At 37.9% G+C, this 19,911-nt stretch overlaps 3 protein-coding genes across 4 annotated transcripts; 1 reads left to right on the top strand and 2 right to left on the bottom strand.

Moving 5' to 3' along the window:
- Positions 1-3,730: 3,730 nt before the first annotated feature.
- Positions 3,731-6,568, bottom strand: LOC101301656. The gene is made up of 2 exons (XM_004293753.1): positions 5,320-6,568; positions 3,731-4,253 (listed from the first exon to the last, which is right to left on the bottom strand). The coding sequence occupies exons 1-2, from the start codon at positions 6,510-6,512 to the stop codon at positions 3,908-3,910; spliced, it is 1,539 nt and encodes a 512-aa protein (XP_004293801.1). The 5' UTR covers positions 6,513-6,568; the 3' UTR covers positions 3,731-3,907.
- A 4,367-nt stretch (positions 6,569-10,935) lies between these two features.
- LOC101309913 (40S ribosomal protein S4-like) lies at positions 10,936-13,135 on the top strand. 2 transcript variants are annotated; one of them, XM_004293782.1, is made up of 5 exons: positions 10,936-11,053; positions 11,445-11,522; positions 11,638-11,818; positions 12,158-12,255; positions 12,537-13,135. In XM_004293782.1, the coding sequence occupies exons 1-5, from the start codon at positions 11,051-11,053 to the stop codon at positions 12,969-12,971; spliced, it is 795 nt and encodes a 264-aa protein (XP_004293830.1). In that variant the 5' UTR covers positions 10,936-11,050; the 3' UTR covers positions 12,972-13,135. The 2 variants fall into 2 exon arrangements, with proteins under 2 accessions (XP_004293830.1, XP_004293831.1); XM_004293783.1 differs by lacking the exon at positions 10,936-11,053 and adding an exon at positions 11,099-11,125.
- Positions 13,136-13,866: 731 nt separating this feature from the next.
- LOC101310385 (probable GMP synthase [glutamine-hydrolyzing]-like) lies at positions 13,867-16,153 on the bottom strand. Its single transcript, XM_004293784.1, has 5 exons — positions 15,463-16,153; positions 15,294-15,351; positions 15,117-15,200; positions 14,890-15,025; positions 13,867-14,757 (listed from the first exon to the last, which is right to left on the bottom strand). The coding sequence occupies exons 1-5, from the start codon at positions 16,070-16,072 to the stop codon at positions 14,515-14,517; spliced, it is 1,131 nt and encodes a 376-aa protein (XP_004293832.1). The 5' UTR covers positions 16,073-16,153; the 3' UTR covers positions 13,867-14,514.
- Between the last annotated feature and the right edge of the window lie 3,758 nt (positions 16,154-19,911).

The raw sequence follows: 19,911 nt of genomic DNA, 5'->3' as shown, positions 1-19,911 counted from the left end.
CTGTAAGCCTCAATTCAAAAACCTACTGTTTTTTCTAGTACTACATATGCCTTTACTTGTTGCCCATTGTCACCGAAACATTTTGTTAAACTAATCACTTATTAGGCTTGTCGGGCTGAACATCGACAGGTTCCTGTATTAATTTATTGATTATGTTCCTGTATTAATTATGTAAATGCCTTAAATTATATTATGTTCGTTGTAGTCGCTGGTGTGTTGGTAAATAGGAGTGTGGAGACTTATTTGTTTCTTTTATGGTTGTAAGTTGTAACATTGGTTGTTATTATATAAAGTTTTACCTTTCTAAAAAAAAACTATACTGTGTTGAAATGAATACTGTGAAACATGACATGAGCTTTCAAAAATCAGGATCGAGCAATTAGTAAATTGACTCTCGAAAATGACAATTTATGAAATTGATTTGTAAACATGAGAAAAAAGATAAAATTAATTGTTCAGTCTATTTGTGAATGGAGATTTGTGAATGGAGATAAAGAGATATGTTCATCAATCAAAACTCGTATTAAATCAAATTCACAACTGTGTATTGTCACAATTATGTGCATCAAAGTCTTGGCCTAGGTTCCCTAGCCAAAGAGAAAGAGCTGGACTTTGTTAATTGGAACGAGGGACCATTAATACCATGACCAAATTTCAATCATAACTCACAACGACCGACCTTGCTTCGGCTACGAAACTTCTTCTAAAAATCGTCCTACTTCATGATCAAGATTTGGCCATTAGAGCCAAGCATTATAAACTTCTGCAAAATTTTCAAATTCGTATAACCAAATTTCACCGTGACAAGATTTAGAGACGAGTGACAGGCCAACACGAATTGGGTAAACCATGCTTTTAGACATGAATGCCTTCATGTGACGTGCCGGCACTATTTTTTTGACCGTGAACAAACTTGGATTAGCTCGTCGACTATCAATTCGTTTTACTCGTTCTTCTTTCATATCAATTCATCGTAGCTTGGCTTGGACATAAAGAGATTATGATACACACTTCGTCGTCATCGAGATCAAAAGTGTTGGCAGACGGTTAATCTTACACGGTAAACTTGCCAAAGTATCTAATTTCCACGGCTTTGAATATGAACATTTTTTTTTTCTATAATTATTTCAAAGTTCTGGTCGTTGAATGCTAATAAGCTAGGAACAAGAGAGGTGAGGGGAGGAGAAACATATCTTGTCTTCAACAACTGAAGAACGGATATGTGAATCGTCACTTATCTTCCTAACTCATAACTCATAAGTGCATGATAGAAAAAGTCATTTATTTTTATTAGTTAAACAACTAAAATACTACAACGAGTCTTTTGTGAGTCGAACTTATGACCTCTTACTCACTTGTAAAGAGAAGACTATATCGCTAGACTAAGAAAAATGGTACGGGACATAAAAGGAGTCATTACTTGAATAATGTCCGAACCCTGAGTCTAGAGAGATCTCTGCGGCAGATATTTTTTAAACAAAAAAAAATGCAAATAATAGTGACAAAAACAAATGTGGAAGTTGAAAGCGAAGCTACCAATGCCAGCTGCATGGCAACGCAGACCTCCACCGCTCCATCGGCATGGACTCTTGATCATCTATCTACGGCGGCCATTGTTGACACCAATCATACAACAACTTGCTACGCATAACCAGCCTAAACCCCATTCCATCATCTTCTGCATTTTAACCCCAAACTCGTACACAATACAGAAACTCTAATTCGATAGCAATGCTAACAAACAGTGACACATTTTCTCTTAGCTAGCTCACAACCTCACACGGCCTCTTTCTCACATGGAAGCAATCAACCACATGTTTTGTTTTTCCAAATAATGTTGTCTCTCTCTTATTGTATTTGTTTCCTTTAATAATACAGAGATAATAATATTCTTGAGCAACAGTTTCTGGCGAGCTAAGCTTTACCCTGGACAAAGCTATCCCCGTTAATCATCACTTTAGCCTCTTGATTAGGAGGCAATTAAGTCTGCAAAGAATCATTAACAATATATAATCTCAATGCCAGAGAATCTGCAAAGAATTTGGTCTGGGTTTTCTTGTACTTTGTGTAAAGAAAGAGGCAGAGTGATGCAGAAGTAACCTACCTCAGAAAAACTAATACCCAGATCCACACACACTTCACTAAGTACGTAAAACCCAGTTTGTCTGGATCATAAAGCCAATGCTCTACTTCCCCTCCACCAGACGGTAAGGTATTAAATCCTTATGTTAATGTTACAGAACTTACAGACCAATACCATTTATTATAAAGCTTCAAAAGGCATGAGCTGCAGGATCAAACCTAGATCGATCAGTTTAGGTCATATTCATCACTGGGGTCACCAAACCCACCCACCATCCATTATTTTGTGGGTTGTCATCCCTCTAAATCTGCCACATTATTCTTATACGATCTTGGACCGACTCATACTGTGAAGCATATGCTCCCAAAGTTTTTGAGCTTATAAAATATATGTATTGCATTAATATTTCTTCATGCCAAGGATGGAGGAGGGGGTCTTCTTCTTCAGTCGGCAGTCTCTCCTTCGTTGGCTTCTTCACGGGTCCTTGCCTTCTTGTTTTTATTTTTCAAACCAAAAATCGGCTTAAAGTCCTCCTCAGCTACTGTCGTCGTCTTTGTATCTATTTTAATATAAGCTCCTCTTTGTTTTTTATTTAGCATGTTTACGTCGCAAAATAAGCAGCGACATTACGTAAGAGAATTTCTATTTATACCTCGAAAATTGATATTTGACCTCTTTTTATGACCACTTAAGTTCTAATGGAGAGTCACTTAAGAGTCTAGTGCAACAACTAAATTTGATGAAAAAGTTAAACATGTTTTCTAAAATAACTATAAATAAAAAAATAAAAATAAAAATGCTCTAATGTGATAGAATATCGATCAACCTGAGAAGTTCGAACAAGTGTTCGTAAAACATGTAGTATGTCGAATTGTTTAATAAACTCTTTTAGTAGAGCCTAAAACAAGTTACATTATTATCATACACCATACACCATACAAGAACCACACATGTCCCGTTAGGTGATGATTGAAGACTGGTGTGGGGAACCTGAAAATGAAATGTAAAAGAAAGCAAACTCTAAAAGACATAGGCGAGGGAATACTCTATAAGCAAGAGGACAGTTTTTATCTAAGCCATTGTTGATTCATTCTTTGCTTTACTTCCCTTCAGTCCATGTGTTACATTAGCTAAAAGGATGAGACATATCACCCACCACCTCTTTTGACTTGATCTCCCATAGAGGCATAGATAAAGCCTAACTCTTTGTGAATTATTCCAAAGCTCAATGTTTATCAAAACTCACATATAGTACAACTTTAAGATTAATCTTTGAGGGCTGCACAAAGCCAAAGTTCATCTCAGAAAATGTGATGCTTGGAAATGTAAAAAGCTAGCCCATAATATTCTGGAAATCTTTTTCTAAGTTCATGGATAGAAAAGCGAAGCATGAATAAATCCAGGAGGACAAAAACAAATTGTGTGGAAGGAGTTGCAAAATGAAAGGGAAAGTAGCTATGAAAAGCACTTTTGCCACCAAAGCCACCTTCAATTGCTTCAGTGCTGGTGTGGTCCTTAAAATAACTAACTAAATTCATACCGACACTTCAATCAAACAATCAATATGATTAATCATTGACCATAATCTATTGTTAAGAATCAAATAAATAAAGAATTAGAATATGAACACCTCTGAAAAAACTTCTCAAAAACCATAGTGATCATATTCATATACCAACCTGTAATTTATACCTTTACTGGAACTATCATACAAGGAAGAACCCCCCAAAAAGAATTTCTCTACCGCAACTATAAATTAAAGATTCACATATAAAAAATAAAAAAAAAGGTTCTGAAAAAATGGGAAGATGATGTTTTGTTCTATCATTGCCTAGTCTGTTGTAACCTGGATCCAATCATTCTGAGCTCAAATCTCTTCACAGCCCCAGCAACATCTCTCATGGTTGTGTCTATGACATAAGGGACTTTGTCAAGGTAGATCTGTGTGTCATTGATCAGCTTCTTACATGGCTCGCGCCTGTCTGCAATGGTTCCGTGGTAATGGAAATACTTGATCCTGTTCTCAGTTTTGTGTGTCGTCTTCCCTGCTATGTTCTGGGACATGTGCACCCCGGTGCCATACACATTGCGCGGTTGCACCGCGTATTTCCGGTCTCTTCTTATGCCTCTCTTCACATCTTTGTACACAAGTTTTTCAAATCCCCATTTTCTGTACCATCAAGAATGCAAAACACATTAGCATGTGAGCTAGCACAAGAATACACACAAATGAGAATATGCTTAAGTCAAGAACAGAGAATTTTAGAGCCTAATGTTCAACACTTCACATGGTTATTGTAATTGGAAACTTCTTGTGACTAACGTCTATATTAGTATCCAGATCTAGTCACGAAAATAAACATACGTCCCAACAAATCAGTCCTAATCTTCCAATATGGTATTACATGTTTATTTTTCTTTGGTCAACATCAGCAACAGTCTTAATCTCAATTAATTTCTATAATCAAACAACATACACTATTTCTTGTTGTCTTTCTCCTTACTTATTCACTACTTTCCCATTTTTCATTTCCATAAACAACATCATTTGAGCATTGTAAGTTTATCTTGTATAAGGAAAACTGGCTATTGAAATCAGTCCTAATAGGGATCTAACAACCCAAGTTCAGATCTTCTTCACACAACTAGATTTCCACTACCAAAACCAAATAATATCCATTCTGATCATTCTCACTGTTGTATCTTATAAAGGGCAAGTAACATCTATTTTTTAAGACTGGTTCTGATGCTTCTCACAAAAAAGTGACACTTGCAGAAAGATGGGTGATAATACTATTAATTAACCCTAATGATCAATAAGAAACACCCACTTGAGAACAAAGTTCAAGCCACCACAACCTGCCCAAGTAAAATTTATCAAAGCAGGAATCTTCAATAAATGCAGAAGAACGTGCCAAAATAATTGTCACAAACTCATTTTTAACATAAAAATGCAAAAAGCTCCAAAAGACACTACCACCATAAGAAACAATGACCCTAAAGTTGATCTACAGGAACCCCATAATGCTGCTTCAATCATGTCCATGCTAGTAGGAATCCAATGCCCCCAATTACATGAGAACTTTGATCACAAAACAATGGAATGAGATTGCTAAACTAACATGCATATGCCAATTCAATTCACAATTTGATCTAATGAAGACATCCCACATGTCAAAATCAGATTAGCAAATTGACCATAAAAATTTCGGGGTGTTTGGTGATGATGTATGTACCTGTTAGTTTTGTGATAATCTTCAAGCAGGCAGAGCTTGTTGCTCATTGGCATCTGTTCAATGGTGAACTGTGAGTATTCAGCCAAAGAATCCAGCACAGTTTTGATGGTGCTCTTGGGAGGCATATAGATATACTCATCCACATCAAAGAAGAACATCCACTTAGCCATGAACTTATATCTATGCAAACAATCATTCACCACCATGAACTGGTTATGATAATACCCATCAAACCTCTCCTGGTCTCTTATATCATGCAAAGTCACATACCCCAACTCCATCCATGGCTTCAACACCTCCAAAACCTCCTCATGAATCCCACCAGCATCATGAATCACAAAATGAGATCTGGGCCCAAACAGCCTCACATGGTAAGCAATCCACTCCCTCACTCTCTGAGGACTCAAATTCCCATACAAAGAAGACCCACAATAAAAATAATCATATTTAGGCTTGGAAGTAAAGATTGAAGGGTTTAAGCTTCCTGGGTTTTCTGTTAACGCCTCAATCTCATCGGTGACGTTGAGATTCCGGTCACCGCCGCCAGAAGTTGAGGCCAAAAGGACCAGCTTCCCGCCGGAGTTGTCGGAATTAACGTCCTGAGAAAATGTGCAGTTCACCACCACGACGGTGTAGACCCTCCCGTAGCCCCAGTCGGGGAGGATCTTGTATCCGACGGCGGAGACTACGGCGGAGGAGTTGACGGTTGGGATCCACCGGCATTGGTACGTCGGGTTTGAGTAGAGATGGAGAGGCTTGGAGGCTAGACCCACTATAGCAAAAGTGTTCATTCCTCCTCTGTAAGTTCCCATGTTGATGTAGCTGTACGCCGCCGCGCCGTGAGTGCCGAACACGCGCTTGATCATGCCGTTGGGTTGCACCGACTCCGAAGGCGGGGGAGGCGGCGAGAGAAGCGGAGGGGGTGACGTAGCAGCAGCAGCTGAGATGGATACAATAGTAGTATTAGTAGTATTGTGTTGTTGGGCCGGCTGGGTGGGGGTGAGGACGCGGGAGATGCAGAAGCGGAGGTCGGAGGAGGAGACGGTGAAGCGAGAAGGGAGGAACTGGAGGAGGGTGGCGAGGGTGCAGAGGATGAGGAGGGCGGTGAGGAGGAGCTTGAGCTCGGCGGTGTAGTGCCAGACGATGCCCACGTAGAGCTTCTTCTCTTCTTTCTGCTGCTTCTCTTTCGCCATTGCTGATGTCAGTGATGTGTTACAGAAAGTGAAGGAGGATTGAAGAAGAAGAATAAGAAGAAGAAGAGAAATGGGGCTGTGGCTAGTGGGTTTCTTTTGGAGTGTTGTTTTATATGTTTGATAAAGTGTTTGAATTTTTTGTTGGGTTTCAGGGAATTTTTATGGGGGAGGAATTATGGGGGGTGTGAATTGTGGTTTATTAGTTTACGTGATTAGTTGGAGAGGGGCTGGAACGCGGAGGAGGACAGTGATGGGTGCTGCTGGTTTGGTTTATACAGGACTAAGCTAAAGATGGTAATTTCTGGTAGGCAACGGCTCTCTAATTATGCGGAAGCTGCTTTTATTGACTGTAGTAGTAATTATTACTGCTTATGGTTAAACATCGTGATTGGATTTCACATTACTAGTTTTGGGTTATTCTCTATTTCTGTATATAGTTGTTGATTGTGAAAGTGTGAATGTAGCTATAGTGCTTCTTTCAACAGTGAAAGATACGGAGAGTATTGACCGGTTAGTGACGGAGTGGTTATGCTATTTTGTATGTTAGTTCCTCGGCTTGAGCCTTTTACTAGATCCTTATCTGATTTGCCTTTGTCATGGAATTTAGTTTTTTCTATGATATGGAAGGATCCGTTTATCCATATTGTTAGGAGAATGCGTCGAGTGAAAGTTAGACGCGTCAAAGATAGATATACATTGATCTCGTCAAATGAGAGTTTGAGTTGTTTGACAATGTAAAGATAAATTTGTATTGAACTCGTCTATGTTACGTACATTTCATTGACAGTCGAGATTCAATTCAACTTAAAAATTGATAAGGAGTAGTTAATAAGTAAAATCAAAGTTTAGCTAGAATTTAGATGAACGTAAGTAAAATCAAAACAACATTTACTATAATTTAGTAGTTAATAAGTAAAATCAAAACAACATAAGTCGAACAAAACGACATTCGCGTCAAATTCGACCAAATCTCGCTCTAGTTCACAGCTCCTAATCAGATAAGTACTAGTATCTAACATGTTTAACCACCTAAACTTATACAAAAAACACATATCATTAGGTATATCTAACGAATTAGTATTAAAGTGCAATGACACTTAACATCATGGCCATTAGTGATGCCCAAATGGTCATTTAGTACATAATAAATACTTCAGCCCTACTTCTCCCCAAACCCCACTTTTTCTCATCACACGTACAAATGTACAATCGAAAAGAGAAAGAGAATGATATGTTTTCTGGTCAATGTTACGGTTCCCCCAAGTTCACATCAACCTGCATTCTCACCATGACCATCGGTTTTTGACCAGTTGGAAATTTACAAGTCCAAGATGACTAGCTACAGTAACTTTTAGCAGCGTAATTTAACCGTGGACGACGGTAGAAAATTGGTCTATGAAATATGTCGGCGGCCGTTGCGAAACCAAATGAGAAATGAAGGGGCTTCGGTGCAAGAAATGATCGCGAGTGATGAGGAGGGGATGACACGTGGAAGGATTCGGTGCCGAATAATAGCATGGTTCAACAAAAGTGCCACCTGTCATTATGGGCTGTCTTCCTTATAAAAGGGCATCAGCTGGTGGGGACCAGCTTGCCTTTTATTATTATTATATTAATTGATGAAATTTGAACAGTCTCACTTACGCCTTTACCATTCCCTGACACGTCGCATCTGTGCCACGTGGGTCGTTTAAGGTCGCACGCGCTTCCATCAAGGATATGCTTTTATGTTTTTTTTTTTTCTTTTTTAAAGATAACCAAAGATTAAACTGGAAAAAACTTGAAGTTTCACCAAGTGGTGAACACTGCTGCTAACTTTAGACGTGTCGAAAGTAATTTCTTCTTTTCATATTATTGGTTTCAATTTGATAGACTATGATGGTTTATTTATTTATTTAAACAAATGACATTTTGTTTGTTTATATTTTAGTTCTGATTTAGTTTTGAGTTGGAACATGTCAATGATTTGTCTCTCGCATAGTCTTTGAGGGTGTCAATTAAAGGACCATTGTTCCCTTGGTTGCTTTCATTTTAAGGGACATCAATGGACTTCGAAGAGATAGTAACTTGACCTCCAATTTAAGAGGAGGCAAAAGGTAATGGGTTTAGAAGTAATGTATAGTGATTGGTTAAACCTGGAAAGTTAAGAGTCACGTATAAACCCAACATCCCACTTCGACTATCATATCCCCCTCTTTTACGTACAATGATGCATCATCAGTTTAGGGTTGCATGATGTATAAAGTCTTGTGTTGATATGAAAAATAAAGAGATATCGCTTACTTATCTATTTCTGAACGTATAGAATGATAATTTTGATTTACAATACTAGAATGTCTTAATTATAAAAAACAATGAAGAAACACGCACATATATCATTAATTTCTTATTCATAATTTGAATAAGGATATTTCTTTCGGATGTTGAATATTACCATTGAAATTCCCCGATATTCAATGTCAACTGTAATGACATAGGTGGCATGGCCATTCCCGGTTTGATGAGGGAAAAAGATTTGACCATGAACGCTCAAAGAGAATAAGATCCAGATCGTTCACCATTTTCTTTCTTAATTTCTTGTTTCTCTTCCCTCTTTCTTTCTTTCTTTGTGGCCATATTCAACACCATTGTAATGGCCTCAAGTCCACCTTGCATAACGGCCAAGTCCTTTTGTGGTCTTTACTTATCAATTGAGTTTGTGTGCAATTGTTTTGGTAACAGCTTGCTATGCCAACCTATCCATATTCCCTGTCCCATGGTCCAACAAGAAGAGTCATATGGGGCTTGTCAGTTGATAGTCTGATTGTTTGTCTCATATTACTTTTAATGTGATGGGTTAACAACTTAGCATTCTCATGAGCCCAGTGATGCTCTCAAGTCTCAACTTTAGCAGACGGGGAGATAGTGAGGGGGTTTGCCGGGATTCCTATAGAAGGTCCTATATTGTATGTTGGTTATCACATGTTACTAGGATTTGAAATAAGTTCCCTTGGTAACCCAAATGTTCGAACAAAATAACGTCCATCTCCGAGGGATAGCGCATACAATGATGTTAATTTCTCAAAATGAAATATGGAAGTTTACTTGAGTTAACATTATACGATGATTTCAGACTTATGGGCGTTGTTCCTGTCTCTGGAAAAAACATTTTCAAACTTGCCTCTACAAAGTCTCATGTCCTCCTCTATCTATCCTGGTGAAGCTCTTCACCGGAAGGTACTAATTCATTTCATGTTTAGTCTGATTTTCACTTCTGAGGATGTAACTTGGTTGGATGTCCATGCATGCACTTGAGAATTTATGTCAGTGTTTATGTAAAACTGAACTTTCACTTTCCAGGGGAAGCATACAAGTTATTCTGGCCAGAACGGTCAGAATTTGTGAGGATGGCGGCTAGATTTGAAGCCAAAATCGTACTGTTTGGTTCTGTTGGAGATGATGATCGTTATTGGCTACAAACCTCATTTTGCCTTTTATATCATCTTTGTAATATGTCTTTCGATTAATTATCTAATGAAGCTTGAAGTAGGTGTTCGTGTAACCGTGTTGGCGTGTAATATATCAATGTTACTCTTATACCGGCTTAAATTTGAATTAGTGTATGACTGTCTGAGCCTGCATCAATGAAGGTGCATTGCTTGTAATTAAAGGTAGTTTTTGTTATGCATGTACGCACACAACTAACACAAGTGATCATGCAAACTATATGACGTCGATTCATGTCTGCCTTACCCTAAATGTGTTAACGAAAGTTTACTTTAAACGCAACTTAAGTAATTTCTTATTTTCATAATTCTTGAGGGGAATGAATGACAAATTCATTGACTAAACGTTATTACAATTAGATATTAGAATGTCATCCACACTCGGAGAACTAACAAGGAAGAAATCAATAGTAAAACTACCAAGTTTAGCCTCTTGTTACTCTGTTAGTCTGATTTCTCAATTTAACTGAGTCTAAAGTTGTGACACCCTGACCTGAATTTAAAAGAAATGATTCCGATCAATTGAAACTATTATTTCAGAAATAATTCATCTTTTAATGACAAAAGTTTGATGTTTTCTCCAAATTAATAAATTTTTACACATGAATCACAAGACAATTGATATCACGCTCATTTTAAGCAAGTCTACAACTCTACAATAAAGATAAATACGAACATCAAAGTGCCCAACATCTAATCGCCCGTGTTATATTCGATGGTGGTGGTGTGATTTGGTTGTGGAGCTTGTTTTATTCCTCAAACCCCCAAACCAAAAAACAGAGGAAGTTATTGGGCCTCTGTTAACATGTCTTCTATTTTTCAAAAGCCTAATATCTGAAATCCCAAAAGAAAAAAATGACAATGGGCCCCAAAGCAGGTCCAATTTCGAGCCCAAAAGAGGTGAGCTAATTAGGGTTTCGCATACAGAGCCGGGGTATATAGCGCTGGATTCCAAAGTGCTTTGTAGGTTAGAAACTTCAGAGACAGCGAGCCGCTTCGGAGTTGGGAGCAGCAGCAAAGGGAGGTTCAGCCGGGGGAGATCAAGCTCAGAAAATGGTTCGTCTTTCATTTTCTCATCTCACATTCAACACTGGGTTACCTTCCAATTCGTTTATCTCTTTGGTTTATGTAACATGCTCGATCCAACTTTAGCTCATACTACTTGCTCAACCTGCTTTTCTATGTGCTTAGATAGAACATATCTTACAAACCCAGTTCTGCTGCTATCTAGGGCTTTAAAATTTTCAGTTTTGAAGTATTAAGATTGTTATAACTATGGAAAATCTGATTAGATGTCAAAGTATTGATACTATGATACTGTCATTACTTTATTTTTGTTGTAAAGTTGTAAAGTTGTAATCTTGAAGTGGGGTGAATTGGGTTGTGAATTTTATTTGTTTTGTGTTTATGAAGCTTGGTTGGTAATTTGGTTTCTTGGTGATTACAGGCGCGAGGACTGAAGAAGCATTTGAAGAGGCTCAATGCCCCCAAGCATTGGATGCTTGACAAATTGGGTGGTGCATTTGTAAGTAAAGCCTTTTTGTTTTGTTTTAGTTGAATGTGTATGTTGTGTTGCTAGTTATTTTTTATGGATAATGTTCAATGTGTTGATTGGACCTTTGGAATTAAACTTGTCTTAGGCCCCCAAGCCCTCATCTGGACCTCACAAGTCGAGGGAGTGTCTTCCATTGATCATTATCTTGCGAAACCGGTTGAAGTATGCTCTGACATACCGTGAGGTCATTGCCATCTTGATGCAACGTCATGTTATGGTTGATGGGAAAGTTAGGACTGATAAGACTTATCCTTCTGGTTTCATGGGTACGTGCAAAACTGCCTTCTTTGATATGTTGCTGCTACATTGTTCTTGGTCCTCTTATTTCTGTATTGACATCTAAATGACTGTTTTCATAGTCAGTCATGGGAATTTGATATTGTGTGTGTGTATATATATATTGTTTATACTGTGCTACTAAGGTTGTGTTTTTCTGTTTTGCAAGCACCTTGTTTTCCTTTTCCGTGACTGGAATAAAGTGATTTATAGGCGTGCCTTGTAGTTTGATTTCTTTTGGGTACTTTTGTTCATAGGTTCTAGAATCCATCAGTGGTCTTGATTTTAGAATCTGGCATTTTAATAACATTCTGTTTCACATTGAACAGATGTTGTCTCAATCCCCAAGACAAATGAGAATTTCCGTCTCCTTTATGACACCAAAGGACGGTTCCGTCTGCATTCAATCAGGGATGAAGAGGCAAAGGTGATTTTTGTCTATCTTTTTACATTTGCATTGTTTATGTGAGTTAATTTTTTTCCTTCACTATACCTTGATTAAAGATTTCAAATCAGGGTAGTCTATTATTAACTAGTTAAATAGAAGGATCCATTGAAGTAAACAATTCTTTAGTAATGTTCATTCCTTGGTGAAATACTGCCACTTGCTTATAGATGGGCCAAGGAAACTATCCAAATTTTGCATTTGAGTTAACTATTATAAGTGATGCATGTATTTTGCTGATAACTGAGTTTATATCTCTGCAGTTCAAACTCTGCAAGGTCCGTTCTGTGCAGTTTGGCCAAAAGAATATCCCTTACATTAATACCTATGATGGGAGAACAATTCGTTACCCTGATCCTCTCATCAAGGCAAATGACACCATCAAGCTTGATTTGGAGACCAACAAGATTGTTGACTTCATCAAGTTCGATGTTGGTAATGTTGTCATGGTGACAGGTGGTAGGAACAGAGGGCGAGTTGGAGTAATCAAGAGCAGGGAGAAGCATAAGGGAAGCTTTGAGACTATTCACGTCCAGGACGCCACTGGACATGAATTTGCAACCCGTTTGGGGAATGTGTTCACAATTGGTAAGGGTACCAAGCCATGGGTAAGCCTTCCCAAGGGTAAGGGTATTAAGCTTACTATCATTGAGGAGGCCAAGAAGAGGCAAGCTGCCCAAGCCACAGCTGCAGCCTAGATGTTTTCGGTGAAAACAATTTAAGTCTTATCTGAAGAATTTCACTAGAACTTTTGTAATTTTTACTAAATTAGCTTTGGAATTTATGCTGCAAATTTTGTCTTCGTGTTCTTCATTTGTTTTGATACAGATCAGACTTAAATTTTATGCTATGTTGAAGTAAAGTTTCTCTGAGTAGTGTCTGCATGCTGTTCCTATACCATCTTTCTTTTCAGTTGAGAACTCTATCCCTTCCCTGCCAGACCATTGTAGTAGTTATCCCAACACCTTTGTGGTCTGACTGGCATTCTAACTAATATTTTGAAACTCCAGGGGGCAGCTCTAAATCTAGTTATTTTCGTTAAGAAACTAAACCCTAATCCTCTACTAGATCCGCATCTGCTCGCTAAACTGATTTAGGCTAGTTTGGTGAGGAGTCATCCTCCATTACAAACCTCTTTACATAGCACAATACTGTTGTTACCACTAGCTCTTGACTTCCACCAACTGCAATCAGAATCGTTCTTACTCCCAATTTTTGTCAAATTGCGCCTGGATTATTTTGGCAAAATGTTGAATCTACCACATGTGTTTGAAGCTGATGGAAAGAGTTGAATGGCTAACTAGTCCATTCCTTGAATCATTCTCTGCGATTGAAGGGACAGTTTTAGGATTGAGAATCAAATCTTGATATATGACAGGCAAAAGGTGTGATCTAGTAGTACAAGGAAGGAATCCAATCCTAGATTTTTTCTAGTAATGCAATGGAGGGAAAGCCTTGGGAATGTCACACTAAACAAGGTCCACAACACCCATGGCTATGATTCCCTATGCCACTTCCATGGATTTACAGCTTACAGAGAATCAAAGCTTACAGCCATGTCTTTACCTGTCATCAACTCATCATACACATTTCTGCACAAAGGCTAAAGGTAGAAAAGATATCATTGAGCACATGGAGAAGATGCTTGGATAAGTATACAACTATACATATAATGAGAGGGATAGAACAATAACCAAAAAACCAAACTTAGACATCAATTTTGGTGATACAAATTTCCCACAGGTTAGATTTTACAAGCAAGGACATTGTATGATGAATCTAATAATGATATGAAACAACTTTGGTGTCTCAATTCTATGTCTCTCTGCTTGCACATGAAGCCTTTCATTCAAGAATTGACAACACTTTGATCCAATCCAAGCTGAAAGGGATGATGATGAATATAAGGGATTGATCATGGTCCATGGACAGTCCTACCTGCACTGATTATTCTTCACAATCTTTCAAAAGCAAGCAAATAATAGAGGTGGTGGGTGTGGTGGCCACAACAAGCAATGAAAGCTATTGGGATCAAATACTTCACTTGCCCTAGCCTAACCCACCTGCACATGCTCCTTGTCTTCCTTGCTCTATCTTCCCCTCTCTACCTTCAACACACTTTTTCTAAGGATTACATTCCCGTTACAAAGCCAATACCTAGAGTTAGATAATAAGCCTACCCTGCTTATTGGGTTACAGTCTAATATATATGCCACACATTTGTATTATCATCATTATCATCTATAGTTGGTGCCTTGAGCAAGTGATCAAGTGGTCATTAGTGAGGCCAGCAGCTTGCATGAATGAGTGTATGACAGTGGGGCCTACAAACCTAAAACCCTTCTTCACCATGGCTTTGCTTATGAACTCTGATTTGGAAGTCTTCACAGGGATCTTGTGGCATGACTTGTATTGGGTGGAAATAGGCTTGTGATTCACAAATCCCCACAAGTACTTGTCAAATGACCCAGTTTCCCTCTTAATCTGTAAATTGAGTTAACAAAAAAGAAAAAAGAAAAAAAAAAAGGAGAGTTAATAATTACAATCACAGTATTTGTAAAACCTGTCAAATACATGATACAGTATTAAAGGGTCAGTTTTATGTTCTAGTAGTACCTCAAGAATTCTTTTAGCATTGTCAACAACTCCTCTAATCAAGCTTATATCAGTACCAGTATCAGCACTGACTGAAGTTATCTTCTTTTCATTAAATTTAGCCACAGCTTCTGCATCAAACCCTGAAAATGCCTCCCTGCATAAGTCAAATACCAAGACTTGTTAAATAGCTTACAATAATTTCTACAACTTAATGAAAATTAATGGAACTTTGGGATCAAACCCACCTCAAAGCCTGCCTTTTCCTCAGAACTGAACTCCAATCTGATCCTACTTGAGCACTGGTCAACAGTAACAATTCAAGCAACAAACTGCAAATATGACACCAAAAAAAAAAAAAATTAAGCTTCAAGTATATACATTATTCTGTGAAAGATAGAAAGATATATCAGAGAGAGAATTACTTGTCATCATGAACAGGAACTCCCCATTCTTCATCATGGTAAGCAACATATAGAGGGTCTGCAAATTGAAAAGTACAGAAGAAGCACATTATTCAACTTTCTTATTATATTTCCACAACATCTGAATCACAATAACATGAAAAACATGAACTTGTCAATAGTTTAATACCTGAATTTGGTGTGATAAAACTGCATCTCTTTTGCTCAACATTGGTAGCTGAAGAATCAAGAGGCACCACTTTCCCTTCAAACTTTGCAGAGTTTGTTCTTCCATAATGAGCAATTCGCAACTTTCGTTGTTCTTGCATTGTTGCAACTTGCTCCCTCCTTGCAGCTGCTATGCTTCCTGGTGCCTCTACTATCAAAGATGATATATTTTTCATTACATTTTCAGCAGAAGCTGCACCTGAAACACTTGATCTCTTTGACTTTTTCACTGAACTAGTCAACTTAATTGTTGACTTAGGTGTGAGAACCAACTTCTCAAGACTAGAATTGAGCTCATTATGTTCTTTTCCTCTCTTAAGTGCTGGTTGTCGAGGCGAAGGTATCTTGGGAGAGATGGGAGGAGAGATGGTGGGCTTAGTTTTTGGTGCAGGCAGTGGTGATAGCAAAGGAGGTGGAATAAGGGATTCATGGTTGGCCTTTTTGAGGAACTTCCTATGTTCCAAGCTTGGAAATTGGTTATCAGTTGGCTGAAGAACCAAGCGGGGATTGGTTTTTGGTGTTGTTGGAGTAACACTAGGACTTTGCTGCAATCTTGGTTTAGAGGAACACATATTTTGTGATGAACTGAATGTTGGCCTTGGTGCTACAAATTATTGGGAGCAGAGGAGGGGACGATGATGATGATGATGAAGGTGAAGAAGTTTAGGAGGGTTTAGGAAGGATGAGGGGGATTTTATAAAATGAAAGTGGGGTCATGAACAAAGGTTTTGGCTAAGTTCTAACATGGGGGAGTTGGGGTCTGCCATACACACACCCTCTTGTGAGGGGTAGTACTGCTTTTTTTTGGCTATGTGAGCATGAGGGGTTTGAAAATGACACTCTCCTAACCAAGTCTAGATCATATTGTAATTTTTTTTTGTGCTAATTTGATGTACATGTTGGCTCTACTTGAGCTAAGAACCCGATTTACATTGTTGGTATATTTCATGATAGATTAGGCTTGTGATATTAAAGTACTTCTTATCTGCATACTTAAAAAATTGTGTTAATTGCATCAGGAGTAATAGTTCTTATTTCTTAATTGGGTACAGCAAGCACAAGTCCTTTACTTAATTGTATCGAGGTCTTTTTACATGTATTCTGTCATTTGACGATTAAGTTGAAGACAATATCGGTGCGACAACGTGACCCCAACAGCGATATAGTTGTGGTGCCGTGGTGCCATTGCCAGCTTCCTCATGGACCCTAATCTTCCCACACTTTGTGCTCTTTACTGCTCAAGTCACCATGCGTCCTCAATCCCAAGTTGGAGTGGGGTCTGTGAGAGTTACCAATCATTGTGTTTCTTTTGAGCTGGCCTAAAATCTTAAGTTCATGATATGCTAATCTGATTTGAGTTGAATGCCCTTGCATATGTGTTCTTGAAACCAAAAGAGACTAAGCAGGGGTCTTAGTTCAAGGCTCTTAATATATGATTAAGTGAAAGCTTAGCTCATCACATCATACTCTTAGTTGTGCAAAAGTGGACCATTTCTATTGGAATATGTCAGTTATCCAAAATTTGTTAAGGGTGCTTTCAGAAAGCTGTCACAGGAGATTTACAACTAATAAGTGATGCTAATAACATAAATAAGTTGTCTGTGGGTCAAGTAGATTTTCACACCTAATCTCAAACTACCAACTTAAACCTTGAACTCATGAGAATCACTGAAGTTAATTAGGTATATATCAAAAGTCACAACCATAAGTTGATTCTGCAGATTCTTAACAGTAGAATTCAGAGAATAAACTGGATGATAAAAAATGCCAGCAACTTGTAGACAACAGAAGTGTGCTTGAGTGATTGAAGTGGTAAATTTAGTAACAGCAGAGGGTCCTGTACTTCTATTCATATGTGAAAAATAAATAGCCATGAATCAACTGTAGTAATCAAAACTGGGTCTATTGCAACCGTTGAGCATCAATTGGTCATAAAATATTTAGTTATACAGTTGAATCTGCAGGTTGAATTGGATAAGTGGCCCGAAAGTGCATGTCATGTACAGTTGAACTTGTAGCATGAACTATAAACACAAATTCCCCATCAAATCTCTTCTGCTAGTCCAATGCACAAAGTTTAAAACAGTTCAGGATTTTGGGGGAATTTGTCAAGGAGAAACCTGGCATGACAGATCAACATGAAATATTGATGGGGTTTTCAAAGAGAAGCATCTTGACTGTCAAACCAAGAAACAGTATAAGCATGCAGATAATTCGCAGCAAAATGGGGGAAAGAAAATACAATAAGGGATCCCTCAAGAATTAATACATGTTGATCACAAGCACCAGTAGTATTCTGAAAATGTTGTGATACTTGGAATATCCAAAGCTTTTTGTGAAGAATAGAAGTATTTGTGTTGCAAACAGCTAATAAAACTTTTTTTTGGAGAGAAATGAATAATTCATTAATCAAAGGATAATCCCAATTACAAAACCTGCAAACACAAGGCCGTGAAATTACAAATAACAAAGAGCATATGTCTCAAACTGGATCAAACTAGAAAAAGTGAAATGAAACCAACAACTCACTATACTATGGACCAGAAGTCCTACAACCGAAAACATAAATGCAACACTACCAATCAATCTACCACACACACCACTCACATTTGTTGGCATTGTCGTCACCGTCGCCGTCAGCAAACAGCTAATAAAACTTGAACCATAAGCAATAGCCAAGATTTGTTTGTTTGGGATTCAGTTGAAGAAAGAGGGTATCTCATATAGCCTCTACTTTTGAGGTACTTTTGAGGTCATGTAGTCTCTTCTTTGAGGCACACATGCTATGCAGCATAAATTCCAAATATAGGGGTTGAATCCTTTTTATCCAAGATAAATTATTGGAGGCCTAACTTTTTTTTTTTTTTTTCTTTTTTCTTTTTGTCCTCATGCTATGTTTTTAGAGAAACAAATTTGCTAATGACTTCAGTAGCAGTTCTGCTAATTGTAACAAAGTTTTCATGGCAATAGCTTTTGGGGCAAATTATATTCCAAATTGTAAGGATCATACAAACTAGACTATAGCACTGTGGGGGTTTAACTTATAAGTATCTCCTAGTATGTTCTTGGTTAAATTCAATTCTAACATCATAATCACAAGATAACAAGCCATGTGATCGAGTCTTAATTACTCAAATGAGCTACATCTCTATAATTCGACAAAAATAGACGTAAAAAGAGACATGAATCATGCATATTTCCCTCGAGTCCATATCTCTCTTTGTCTCATTAGTAGGACATAAACCAATATCACATTTTCTCACACAGCATACGAGTCAAAATAGCGTGATATATGAATAGGGAGACTCAGCAGCCTACAAGCCACATGGTTAACAAGTGCTTTCTGTCAATTGGATTTTTTTAAAATGATGCAAGATTAACTTGGTTTTAGGTATGAGATATGCAATTTATAAACACACAACAGTGAAATGTGTCTCCATCTACCAAAGAAAGCTACCTTCATGTTTTGGAAACCTTCGTGATTCTCCTCTCCCACTATCTCACGTTAGCTCTACCTCCTAAAAAGTGAGGTCCATCACTTGTTTAGAGGTTTATAGGTGCTCACGCATGGGTGTTACTACCCTTATTTACCATTTGTCTTTTTCTTTGTTGTTGGCTTCACCCCAACTCGGTGGCTTTGTTTTCCTTATAGGTCGAGTTTCTCTTGTGAAGAAGAAAAAGCTATTGTGTGGTGTTGGGTTCTTTCTTTCATCCTCATAAACCTTGGTTTTGACATAATTTGTATTTTGGAATATTACTGGCATCGGTTATTCGGTCATCGTCCTTTCAATCCAGCATTTCTCGCAACCTCTTTGCTACTAGCAACAATTAGACGGCGGTGATTGTGCTATGAAACTATGATGTAATTTTATTTTTATTTTTAGGGTTCAATTTTGTACACACCCACTTTTACCTTGTCCATATGGACTGGTTTGAGTGGTATTTTGCTTAAGATTATTTGTATTTGGGCATTTTTTGAGCTCCTCGGCTCCTCCACTTGGTTTACCTCTTTGGTAATTAGGCCCAATTGTTAATTTAATTTCTTCACTTGAAACACTTTAGCAGACATTTGCAATAATGCAATATGCACGTACACCAAGGATGAAAGGTTTTTGAAATTTGATATATGGGTACTTGTCCTAGCTCATTGTCATGGTGGGAGCAGTAAAATATCCCTGCAGGAATTGCATTATTATCGATTTCTTCTTGTTGGTGCAAAAACGAAATGCTGAAGTTGTCTAATGCCATATGATCTCCTTGGTGATGTCGATCTAGTCTACAAGAAACATGCATATGTGTCACGAGAACAAAAGCACAACGTTGTGAAGATACCACATTATGATTGAAATATTGGACAAATAATTCATATCACATCCCTTTCTAGGCTAGTACATTGTGGGGGGAATGGAGG

The sequence above is a fragment of the Fragaria vesca genome, linkage group LG3, assembly GCF_000184155.1.
Source record: "Fragaria vesca subsp. vesca linkage group LG3, FraVesHawaii_1.0, whole genome shotgun sequence".
Taxonomy (NCBI): domain Eukaryota; kingdom Viridiplantae; phylum Streptophyta; class Magnoliopsida; order Rosales; family Rosaceae; genus Fragaria; species Fragaria vesca.
This window is presented reverse-complemented; position numbering and strand designations above follow the sequence as displayed.